Source organism: Giraffa tippelskirchi, chromosome 6 (assembly GCF_054371585.1).
Source record: "Giraffa tippelskirchi isolate mGirTip1 chromosome 6, T2T-mGirTip1v1.2.pri, whole genome shotgun sequence".
Taxonomy (NCBI): Eukaryota; Metazoa; Chordata; class Mammalia; order Artiodactyla; family Giraffidae; genus Giraffa; species Giraffa tippelskirchi.
Window position 1 is genome coordinate 18,124,806 of NC_137280.1, and position 12,786 is coordinate 18,137,591.

General features: G+C 45.0%; 1 protein-coding gene across 2 annotated transcripts in view; it reads right to left on the reverse strand.

Annotated features, from left to right (window-relative positions):
• The window catches only part of RRM2B (ribonucleotide reductase regulatory TP53 inducible subunit M2B), a 34,823-nt gene extending 24,590 nt beyond the window's left edge, over positions 1-10,233 (reverse strand). Inside the window, exons 1-2 of one of the 2 annotated variants that reach the window (XM_081503480.1) lie at positions 10,103-10,233; positions 1,730-1,885 (exon numbers count right to left, since the gene is read on the reverse strand). In XM_081503480.1, the coding sequence (XP_081359606.1) occupies positions 1,730-1,885; positions 10,103-10,126 (180 nt within the window). In that variant the 5' untranslated portion in view covers positions 10,127-10,233. Of the gene's footprint in view, positions 1-1,729; positions 1,886-9,765; positions 10,029-10,102 lie in introns of those variants that run through there. The other variant, XM_081503479.1, reaches the window with a different exon arrangement.
• Positions 10,234-12,786: the final 2,553 nt, after the last annotated feature.

The window sequence follows — 12,786 nt, forward strand, 5'->3', positions numbered from 1 at the left end:
TCTGATATCTAGTATAAATCTCCTCCATTCTGTATATAAAATTAGTGTACCAGAAGCTTCAAAAGTTGGTGCTTTCTGATATCTAGTCGGAGAAGGCAATGGCAACCCACTCTAGTAGTACTCTTGCCTGGAAAATCCCATGGACGGAGGAGCCTGGTAGGCTGCAGTCCAAGGGGTCGCGAAGAGTCGGACACGACTGAGCAACTTCACTTTCACTTTTCACTTGTATGCACTGGAGAAGGAAACGGCAACCCACTCCAGTGTTCTTGCCTGGAGAATCTCACGGATGGTGGAGCCTGGTTGGCTGCCGTCTATGGGGTCGCACAGAGTCGGACACGACTGAAGCGACTTAGTAGTAGTAGTAGTAGCTTACATTTATTTGGTTCTCACTACATGCCAACTAACATTCTACACATCTAATGAATCCACACAACCACCCAATGAACTAGGTACTAATAGCGCAGTTTACTGACGAGGATCCAGAGCAGCTTCCCAGAGCAACTTCCCCAGTGGCATAGCTAGTATGTGGCAGACCCAGGATTTGTACCTCAGCTGGCTCCAGCACCTGCATCCTTAACAGTGTATATAAAGAATCAATTTCTCAACAACAGCAAAAAAAGGTAAATAAACAAATCGATAGATATCAATAAATATCAATAGATGGATAGATCCAAATATATCTACACAAATAGTTATATCTGCAGTATACAGGCACATATACACACCCAGAGAACAGAGTGATATACAGGTATCATCCACCATATCCAAATACAAAGACAATGATTATTTGCAGACTATGGAGCAACTGCTTGCATGACCAACTGTCCTTACCAAACCAGCGAGCATTTTCTAATTTGCTGTGTTCAATCCATTTCCTAGGCGGAAATTGCCACACTAAGAGAAAACATTCCACAACTGTCCCGTCTGCTGGGGCAGTTGTGCCAGGTTTGATGTGGCTGAGGGCAGAGCCAGACAGGGAGGAGCATGGTGAATTCCGGCCAGCAGTTCAGAAGTTGAGTACATTGCCTGGGCAAATTCCTTGTGTGACAGCTCTTTCAGCACCATCAGCTATAGCTGCAAATTTATTTATTTATTCGTTCAGCCCACTGACTGGAAATAAAAACTACTCTTATTTGGTCATAGCCAACCAAAAGTCTGTTCAAAAGTGGAAAATGTGACTTGCCTGGTGGTACAGTGCATGAGAATCTGCCTGCCAATGCGGGGGACAAGGGTTCAATCCCAGGTCTGGGAAGATCCCACATGCTGCGGGGCAGCTAAGCCAGGGCAGCACAACTACTGAAGCCCACATGCCTAGAGCTTGTGCTCCACAATAAGAGAGGCCACCACAATGAGCAACATGCGCACCGCAACAAAGAGTAGCCCCTGCTCACCGCAACTAGAAAAAGCTCCTGTGTAGCAACAAAGACCCAGCTCAACCAAAAATAAAAAATACAAAAAGAAAAAAAAAGGGAAAATGTTAGATGAAAACATATTGGAGGTAAAAATCTGGCAGATTGAGATGACATTTTTGCAGAAGAAAACATGTTTATAGGTAGAAGTCTAAAAACAAAACATTGGAGAACCCTGTATTCAGGCTCAGGAATTTCAAACATTATCATATACAACTGATCTTCTCCAGGGTGCCTTACAACGTAAGTTCAAAGATGTTAATGTCCCGTAATAGAAAACGTGAATACCGCCCTAGAGAACATGTTTGCTGATGACTTACCTCTTCTGCTGTCCAGAAGGATGCCTGTGCTTGTTTATACATTTTCCAGATGTCAGGGTACTGGATTGGAAAGATGACAAATCGGCGAGAACTCTTTCTTAGGAGCGGCTCTTCATCTGACTTTGCTTCATTTTCATTGGTATCTGAAGATAACCTCTTTGAAAAATAAAGTACAAACACTCGTTTTATGTAGAGATTCCCCTTTATTCACATCTAACACATGTCTGGGAGAGTTAGGGAGACAGCACAGTTTGGGAGCCAGTCTCCCCAGCTTGAATCCTTACTGTGATCTGGTAGCTGGTCAATGGTGTTTGCTTAGGTGCATGGCTATAGGAAGTTCCTTAACTTCTCTGAGTCTCAGTTTCCTCATCAGTAAAATAACACCTACCTTAGAGATTAATTTTGATGATAAAAGTGCTTTAAACAGAGGCTGGTGCATAATAATCCCTCAAAATATTATTGCCATTATTGTTACTTTGAGAGTAGGTATATAAAACTAGACCCATAAATGTCACGGGGATGCAAATTTCTAAAGTTGTGGACAAAATGTCCCTTCAGTGCCTCTCACCGAGGCAGAATGCTGGCACGAACAGGCTACTATTATAAGTTGCTTTTCAATTTTAAAGTTTTCTCATCTAATCTTAACTGAAATATTATCATACTCATCTGAAAACTCTTTACCAACAACTTAGCAGTCTTTGTCTGAACCTTCCCATGTACCAATCGGTTTTTGCCGTTTACACGTTAACATTCCTGTACTGCATATGGTCTCACTGCGGCTGTCTCAAAGCTCTGTGAGATATGGAAACATACATCTAAATGCATGCTGCTTGGAGAGAGGACAGCACTCTAACAGGGGACAATGCCATATACATACATACACACACACACACACATATATATATTTTAATAGTCAGCAAGAATGGAGACCAGTTTTTTATATATTGTGATATTTCCAGAGTACTGTATCAAGTGAACATTAGTTTCCCTGATGGCTCAGCAGTAAAAAAATCCACCTGCAATGCAGGAGCTACAGGAGGCAGGTTCAGCCCCTGGGTCAGGGAGATCCCCTGGAGGAGGGCATGGCCACGCACTCCAGTATTCTTGCCTGGAGAATCCCATGGACAGAGGACCCTATGGGCTACAGTCCATAGGGTCACAGTCAGACACAACTGAAGCAACTTAGCACTTGTGCGTAAGTAAGTGAATGGACTGTTAATTTCTCTTTATCCTGTGCTCCAATTACTGGATACCTTTAGATTTAAAAAAAATTAACATAAGACCACAATCTATCAGTGAAATAATCTAAAACCACTCAAATCAAGCCTCCTCTGAGTACCCTCACATACTCCTCCCTCCAGGACACCAAAGACCTTGATGATATGCCTAACATAGCACATAGCTCACTGCAATTTAATTCCCTGTCGACAGTTTCCTCTAGACTCTGCTTCTTAACAGTAAAAACCAGATTTACACTTGTGGAATCCTTAGAGCTCAGCATACAGTCTGCATTTACTCAATATTCATTCCACAAATATTTAGGTGAATTTCTAAAATGGAAGTGGTCAAGTTTTTTGTGTATTTGTGCCGCCATTGAGGACTTTGCAATCTCAAAAAAGCTGTAAGATTCTGAGACACTGCAGTTCCAGGCTCTAGAACAGGAGGACACTTAAGAACATGTCCTCTAGGTCTGGCACTGAGGCTGCTTTTGAACTGACACCACACAGATGCTTTATATACATTTAGTCTGCTTCATCTGTACAACAAGTTAGTCAGACAGTAATAGTATTCCGATTTTACAGATGAGAAAACTAAATCTTGAAGTAGGTAAATAACGTACACAAGATTCCACAACTAGCAAGTGGCAGAAATAAGATCAGAATTGAGACAGGTCGGAATTCAAAGCCTCACCTTAAACTACATCTCTGTTTGTGTGGATGGCAGCTAGATTAGGGCCAGTGTGACATGAAAGTGTTAGTTCTTCTGTCATGTCCGACTCTTTGCAACCCCATGTTCTGTATGTAGCCCACCCAGCTCCTCTGTCCATGGAATTCTCCAGGCAAGAATACTGGAGTGGGTAGTTGTTCCCTTCTCCAGGCGGTCTTCCTGACCCAGGGATCGAACTCAGGTCTGCTGCACTGCAGGCAGATTCTTTACCATTTAAAAACCAGAACTCAAAACAGAGAGATAAACTAAAGTTAAAAAGAGTGCATGCATGCTCACTCAGTTGTGTCCATCTCTTTGTGACCCCACGGACTGCTGCCTGCCAGGCTTCTCTGTCTGTGGGATTTTCCAGGCAAGAATACTGGAGTGGGTTGCCATTTCCTCCTCCAGGGGATTTTCCCCACCCAGGGATTGAACCTGTGTCTCTTGTGTTTCCAGCATTGGCAGGTGGATTCTTTACCACTGAGCCACCTAGGGAGCCCCTAAAAAAGAGTATACACTACAATTAGCCCTTGTGCAACACAGGTTTGAAATACATAAGTCCACTTATCTGTGGATTTTTTCCAATAAAAACAACACTATGCCATCTGTAGTTGATTGATCAGTGGGTGTAGAATGGTGGATATAGAATGCCAGCTGAAAAGTTACATGGGGATTTTCAACTGCCCCAAGAGTCAGTGCTCCTAACCCGCATGTTACTCAAAGACCAATTGTACTATCTCCTGCTAAACAAAGTTAATTTAACAAATGGTACTAATGTAACTAAACCAGTCAATCTTAAAGGAAATCAACCCTGAATATTCATTGGAAGGACTGATGCTGAAGCTCCAAAACTTTGACCACCTGATGCAAAGAGCCGACTCATTGGAAAAGACTCTGATGCTGGCAAAGATAGAGGGCAGGAAGAGAAGGGGATGATAGAGGACACGAGATGGTTGGATGGCATTATTGACTCAATGGACATGAGTTTGAGCAAGCTCCTGGAGATGGTGAAGGACAGAGAAGCCTGGCGTGCTGCAGTCCATGGGGTTGCAAAGAGCTGGACATGACTGAGCAACTGAACAACAACTGATGTAACCAGTGAAATGACAGGAGGAGGACATCATCAAATATGACTTTAGGAAAAAGTAAAAATAAAAATGAGTTCATTAGAAATAAAGTTGAAAGAATCAAAGTGATTTGAAGCTAGTGAAAACCAGCCAAACTGATAAGGCTTAAAGCAGTGGTTTTTAACTGATGCAAGTTTCAAAATCTCAGAGTAAAACTCTCTCAGAATGCATTCGCCTTCCCCTTTACCAGATTAAAATCACCATGTATAATGAGATCATGAAGCGTGTTGTTGAGGAGGATGTATTTCACAGGTGAATGATGAGACAGTAAAGAGGAGATTAAAAATCAATGTTTTAGAAACTGCTACCTCTACATCCGAACATAAAGTAAACTAAATGACCATATTGCACTCCACACTGTTCATTATAGTACAAAATTGTGTTCATTTACAATAAGCACTTAGTATTATCATTCATGCTTTCAGGTAAGTCATTTAATCTGATCATAATCACCTGTAAATTAAAGACTAACATTTGCCATACTTGTTTAAAAGGAATGTTACAAAGATCAGATGAGATAATATAAATAAAAGTACTTTGCATACTCTCAAGTGTTATGAACTTTTAAAATTGTTATTGTGTTACTAATAACTGTTGGGATGTTTCTGGCCTTAGAAAGGTGGTCTTCTATAATTTATGAAGTAATTAGAAAATTGCTGAAAAGGCTTAAAAAGTGAGCTATTCAAATCCCAATTTAAAAGGTTGAGGTCTGTAGTCAACAAATATTTCAAACTTATCTTGGCCCACATTGTTCTTCCTTGAGTTCTTGTAGAGTACACCTGCTTTTATCACACTATGCAGCATTTTGATATGATTTTGCATTTTTCTTTTTGTTATGTATTTTGTCCCAGGGGTACAGGTCTATATGCAGAGCTGGAATTCTCTACTTTCGCTCTGTTTGCTGTGTGTGCCATACTGACAATTGGGAATGACATCATAAGCAGTGACCCTTTGCTCTGAATGGAGTTTGAAAATGCTAATAATTGATCAACATCTGGATCTGCAAAACCTGCTGACAATGACTATCTTTAAACGACTTTCAAATGAAAGTGACATTTGAATATATATATTCTTCCTGTTCCATCATGGTAATATGTGGATTGTTAAGAAGCTGAATTAGGCGGCTATTGGGAAAGATGCTGCCATGCGAAGAGAGGGGCTTTAACGAACACAGACCTTTGAACTGGGCTACAGATGATAACACTGCTTATTTTCCTGATGATAAAAATCTATACACATTTTAAAATACTGTCAGGAGGATCATATATCCCCAGATTCTAGGCTCCCCAAGGCATTCTCTGTGGATGTGGGCTAGGAACTCATATTTTAGAAGTAAAGAACAATATGAAAAAAGTCATGATGGCATGTGCCATTTTTAAGAACTGGAAGTAACTTTCTAAATCTGGATTTATGGTATGTGGGGGACAATGGAAGAAAATAAAACCAGAAAGAAGGAGGAAAACACTTCAAATTTTTTCCAAGTGTGCTCTGAAGAACTGTGTGGTCTCTCTAATGTCAGAAAGTGCTCAGCACTTGGAGAATAACTGGATAAATCAGACAAAAACTCTTGCTTCTCACATTACATGTTTAACAAGAATTTAATATGAATAAACACCCCCATCAACCCAAGTCATTAACAGCAGTAAGAAGTTACAAACACAAAAGCCTTTTAAAAATCAATTTGATCAATAAAGAAGATAAGAGGTTCAGTTTCACGAGATCAAGAAGGCAGCTGAAAATACACCACTATGGTAGGTAGAGCACTCTCTCCACTCCTCCCTCACGGTGTGAAGATCCTATTAGTCGTTGCCACGAGGATGGATGTGATTATCCAGGGAGAAGATACAAAGCCCCAGCACAGCTGAGAACGCAGACTAGAGAATGCAGGTATTTCTCTTGACAGAAAGAGAAAGGGTAGGTGGAGAAAGAGGCAGGCAGCTGGGATTAAAAGTGACAGAAATGGACATAAAACAAAGGCAGTGGTGATCTGGCTTGGCTAAAGCAAAGAATCAAGATGAGATGAAGAGGAATTCCCTAAAGTATCCACATTGTGGGTATCAATGGGACTAAGGCGTTAGGAATCTTCTGGCTCAAAGATTTTCAAACATCTAGGGGAGCTAGGAGGCTCAGACTTCAACTCTTCCCACTTGTGCCCCACCCCCAGGCGCTGGCATTCATTGTGGAGCACAGTTTAAAATCATTCCTATGGAGAGTCATGGAAAGTTTCTGAGTAGCAATTAACACGAACAAGGGTACCATGAGAAAGAGAAATTGAACATCCATGTGTAGGCTGAATTAGAAAAGAGAAAATCCCAGGTTTTGGTAGCAACGATAGTGTCCATTTCAGAGGTGGAAATAACAGCCTGAATTAAGATGTAGTAGTTAACAAGAAAAAGCTGCTTTGCCAGTCCAAGGAGCTGGGCAGTTTGGTGTGGGAATTAAGACCCTTTGGGGAGTATTTATTTGAGGGAAGTGACATGGAGGCATAGGTTTTTTGATGGATTAATTTGGCAGTGGTAAACAGGATTGGACAGCTGGTAAGACTGAAAGTAGAGAGACAATTAATTTGTTGTAACTGCACAAGTGCTGAAGTGAGGAAAACATGAAACAGTTTCTCACAGGCATTCCTTGGTAACTTTCCACTGTCTTTTTCAGAATGGTGCTTCCTGATTCTGGTCACCTGGTCCCAAGAAGTGGCAGGACATGCAAGGGCAGCCATCTGGGTCAAGACTCCCCAGCTAGCATTCACCCTGCACTGATCTAGACTGGCCTTCTACACAGCCCCTTCCTCCCATCCACCTCCAATTACACTACTTTCATTTGCTTGCCTTCACCTCTCTCCTTCTCCTTGGGTGAAGTAGAATGTTTGGACGCCGTCAGAGTTATACACTATTCGTAGGAGTTTTCATTTTCATTTTCCTATTCCCACCAAATCTGACAAAACAGGTGGAATACTGGTCCAGGAGTGAGAAAGTGGTTTTAAACCTAGATCTTGGTTTTAAACTTGAGTTGTATGGTCCTGGGCATATCATTTCAAAAACAGGGACTATCAGTTAGATTAATGATAGTTAATTTGGGGAAATTATCAAAATTTTGGACCCCCTTTCCCTAGAAATTCACAGCTGCGCATATAAAACCTACAAACTTCAGGAGATTCATAAACCCCCTTCAAGCTCATCTATAAAGTCTTCAAGACAGTGTTCTTACAATATGGTACCATGGATCATGGTACCATGATCCAGTGGTTAAGACTGTGCTTCCACTGCAGGGGGCATGTGTTTGAGCCCTGGTAGGAGTAGTTTCACACGCTGCTTGGCATACCCGAAAAAAACAAAACAAAACAAAACTGTGTACCAGGATCATCTGAAGTGCTTGTTAAAAATGCAGTCCCTAACCCATCCCAAGAGACTTTGATGCACTATATCTGGGGCGTAGACCCAGATATTTACATTTCTTACAACGTTTTCCAGGTGATTCTGATGCAGGTGGCCCAAGCTGCACCAATATATCTATAGAAATAAAGTACTTAAGGCATCCTTGCATCTCAAGTTAAAAACTGTGAAACAGGTGCTCACTGAACTTCATTCTAGATCTAAAGTTCTGCCTCTGTCTTTGTGGGTCTGTACCAAGATAGGGATAATAAATAAAAATTAACTTTCAGGTCTTAAGTCTGAACTGTTGGAGCTACCACCACAAACAAAAATATCTGAATTGTCCCATTAGAGTAGGACAATGTATTTGTTTCAAAAGAGGAAGAGAAAGTATGAGGGCTATTTACAATTTGTTAGTTACTAAATGTTTACAAAGTCAAAATAAGGTAAAATCCCAAATTTGGAATCTACAACTTTCTGAAGAAATGTAAGAATCTCTGTGAATCTGAATCTCCGTGAGCTGAAACTCTATTAAAAACAATCAAAGATACCACACACAGCAATAGGTTTAGAAGTATTTACAAAATAACAGGGTAAGAAAATTATTGCACAACAATTTTAACTACCCTACAGCTCTCTAGTCTAATGAATCCCAGTGTGTTTACTGTTGTTATGTACCTGTACTAATATAGAAGGGCTACCCTAGAGGCTCTGACGGTAAAGAATCTGCTGGCAATGCAGGAGACCCAGGTTCCCTCCCTGGGTCAGGAAGATCCCTTGGAGAAGGTAATGGCTACCCACTCCAGCGTTCTTGTCTGGAGAATCCCATGGACAGAGGAGCCTGGTGGGCTACAGACAGTCCATAGGATCGCAAAGAGGCAGACACGACTGAGCGACTAACACTTTTCCTAATATAGAACCCGAGAATATGAACACGTTAAGGTAGGTTTTATTAAGCACCCACAACTTCCGTGATACTTTACATAAAGCACTTCACTTAATTCTTTGAGAAGTAAGTATCATTTCCACTGTAGAAATGAAGGAAGTGGTACCCCTCAAAGAGTCATAGCTCGTTTAGCGGGGTCTGAGTAAAACTGGTCTCCAAACCTGATCGTTGCCATTGTTATGTGGATTTCCCGAAGCCTTTCTACTGATCAGCTCACCCCATCCACCTGTGTCAGTTTCTACACGCATCCTTCCAAGTCCTATTAACCATCCCAGAGATGGAATGCATTTCTCCAGTAGGGCCACCAGTCCTCGGCCCTAGCCTCAACCTCCCCTGCCAGGGCTCCAGAACAGGGAAGGATGGAAGAGGGTGCGCCTTGCCCGGACCTTAAGTCTCAGGGAATTGCCCTCGGGTAGCCTCGGAACAGAGCAGTGGAGCAGAAACCCGGCTCCCTCCTCACCCCTCCGCGGGGACGGCCTTCTGAGCGCCTGAAAAGACGAAACCAGGCTGCGGCGAGAGCTCGAGGCCGGGCCTACCCCGGGTCTCAGGAGGCAGCGAGTAAAATCTACTACAGAGGTCCTGCACCTTGCAGGTCCCCGCCGCAGCTCGCAACCCAAAGGCCAGGCATGACTGCGGGGCGGGAGAAGAAGCGACAGCGCTGTTTACCTCCTCTGACTGGGTCCTGGCCGCTTCCGGCCTTTCCGGGTCTCCCATCGCGCAGACTCCGCCAGAGCTACCGGAGCAGGGGGAACCGAGCGCCTCGGGCCACTCCAACTGGGACAGAACCCGGAGGCCGACGGGTGCTCTGAGTAGGCCCCGCCCCCTGGCGCAGGGACCGCTCCTACCTGGCCGGTCCCGCCCCGCTCCACAGCGCCGGCCGACCCCCGCTTGCTCGCCTGCCTATTGAGGGCCTGTCCCGGCTCGGGCCTGGGCCCGCCTTCCTACCCACGCTGGGACGCGCCCACTCCGACTGCCCCGCCCCACTTCGCTGCGCCGACCCCACCTCCCGCTGCCGCCAGAGTAACATGGTCTCGCCGAATTTCACCCAGCGCCATAGCGCGGGGACTGCCTTCCGCCGTGAAGGTCTCACATTGAGCCTGCCAAACCCCGCCTACTACTTTTCGGGCTCCGCCTACTGAACCACCGGGGCCCCGCCTACCGCACACCCGGGCCCCGCCCACTGCACCTCGGGCCCCGCCTCCTCCACTAGGTCCCGCCTCTCCAGCCGGCCCCGCCTCCCCTCCCAGTCCGCGGCCTTCGGCTTCTCCCGCGTCGCGGTCTTTTAGCCTCTCAGTGCAGGAGGTGCCCGGACCTCTTACGATCGAGACTGTCCAGCTAGTTCTCGCCGTGCGTCAGGAACACGGTTTATGTCGCGCTAAGTCGGCCTAAATTAAAAGACGCTTGCTCCTTGGAAGGAAAGTTATGACAAACCTAGACAGCATATTAAAAAGCAGAGACATTACTTTGCCTACAAAGGTCCGTCTAGTCAGAGCTATGGTTTTTCCAGTAGTCATGTATGGATGTGAGAGTTGGACTATAAAGAAAGCTGAGCGCCGAAGAATTGATGCTTTTAAACTGTGGTGTTGAAGAAGACTCCAGAGTTCCTTGGACTGCAAGGAGATCAAACCAGTCCATCCTAAAGGAGATCAGTCCTGAATAGTCATTGGAAGGACTGATGCTGATGCTGAAACTCCAATACTTTGGCCACCTGATGTGAAGTACTGACTCATTGGAAAAGACCCTGATGCTGGGAAAGATTGAAGGCAGGAGAAGGGGACCACAGAGGATGAGATGGTTGGATGGCATACCCGACTCGATGGACATGAGATTGAGCAAGCTCCAGGAGTTGTTGATGGACAGGGAAGCCTGGCGTGCTGCAGTCCATGGGGTCGCAAAGAGTCGGACACGACTGAGGGACTGAACTGAACTTGGCCTATCCTGAGAGGAGGCGGTCGGACCGCACACTAGAGGAGCTAAAGAGGAGAGAGCGCTCTTCGAGTGTGGAGCGGTGGCAGAGGGAAGCCACTCCCTGGGTGGGAAAAGGGGGCGTCCCCGTGACACCGCGAGAGGGGAGAGAAGGCTGCCCAATTTTGCTCTGAAGCTCCCGAGAAGCAGAGGTCGGTGGAAAGTGTGCGGGACGAGGCGGGGGGCGTGCGGAGGAGGAGGGGGAGAATAACGGAGGAGGGCGTCTGAAGGCCCTGGTGGACCTCGATCACGAAACTAAGCCTGTAGTGACACTTGCTGAACTCTTAGCAAGTGCCCGGCGCCGCGCGCGCTCTGTGAGCCGGGCCGCGGGCCCCCGGAAGCCTCTGCGCTCTGCACAGCGACGCCCCCTCCCTCGGCCGGCCCACCAGGAGCTCGGGCTTGGGGTGAACGACTGAGGTTACCCAGCCCGAAGTAGAAGGCACCCGGGCTCCCCGCGAAACGGTCTTTTCCAGGCCCAGAGTCGGAGAGTGGACAGAGGCACAGACGCTGGGCTGCCCATGGGCCTGTTTCTCAGAAGAACTGTCTACAGGTAACTGCCCACAGAAAGAAAAAGTAGTGGGGTCCAAAAACCAGAACTGAGGCGAAAGAGATTTGCTTAAATAAGTTCTGTGAGGAAACTGAGTCTTAAAGAAGCTAGAAAATTTATCACAGGCCATTTAGAAAATAAACTAAGAGCAAGGATTCTACCATTTAAGTCATCAGACAGTATGTCTCCTGTTTGTCAAGCATCTTATGTGTGTATTGAACATACAAAAGTGAATGAGTCTAGTGAAAAAGAATGTGGATTCTGGAGCCATGTCATCTGGGCATGAATTCTAGCTCCCTTATTTATTAGCTGTGCTGCCTTGGACAAGTTACTTAGCTTCTCTGAGACTCAACATCTTCAGTTCCTTCTGCATAAGATTGTTGTGTGGATTTACTAATATATTACATGTAAAGAACCTACTGGGGCAGAAAATTACAATGGTAGGTTTCAAGTACACTACTCATCAGACTATCCTAGAGGTCATAGAACAGAAAGGCTCAACCGAGTCGCTTGAATCACATGGTTTATTAAATTAATTGAAAACATACATTAGGGGGAAAGAGATGGAATAGCTAACCTATTTAAGTTGGGATTCAGAAAGGGAAGGAAGTGGAAGGATCATTCAAGTCAGTCATTAATACTCATGTATCTTGTCTTTGCTGCATCAGCCTTCCCAGCTGGTAGAATAATTACAAAGGCCAGAGTTGAGGATGGGCATGGGGGTCTCCGCAGTAGAGCCAACATACCCTTGCTCTTTGGGAGGGATGCAGAAGCTAGTAGGCCTGGTGGTATTTTGGGGATCTCAGTTGTCAGTTTTCTGGATCCAGCCAGCCTGGGGTCCTAGTGCTGTTGATCAACATGTGGTTAACTTCCTCCACCTGGTTGGGATTTTACTGTCTGCAGAATAACTACAGGGTTTGGGGCTTCCCAGGTGCACTAGTGGTAAAGAACCTGCCTGCCAGTGCAGGAGAAATAAGAGATGTGTTTTCGATCCCTGGGTCAGGGAAGATCCCCTGGAGCAGGGCATGGCAACCCACTCTTACCTGGAGAATCTCATGGACAAAGCAGCCTGGTGGGTTACAGTCCATGGGGTCATGAAGAGTCAGACACAAATACAACGGACTTAACACATGGCTCAGGATATTAACTACAGCCCTTGAGAACAATTAAAGGTC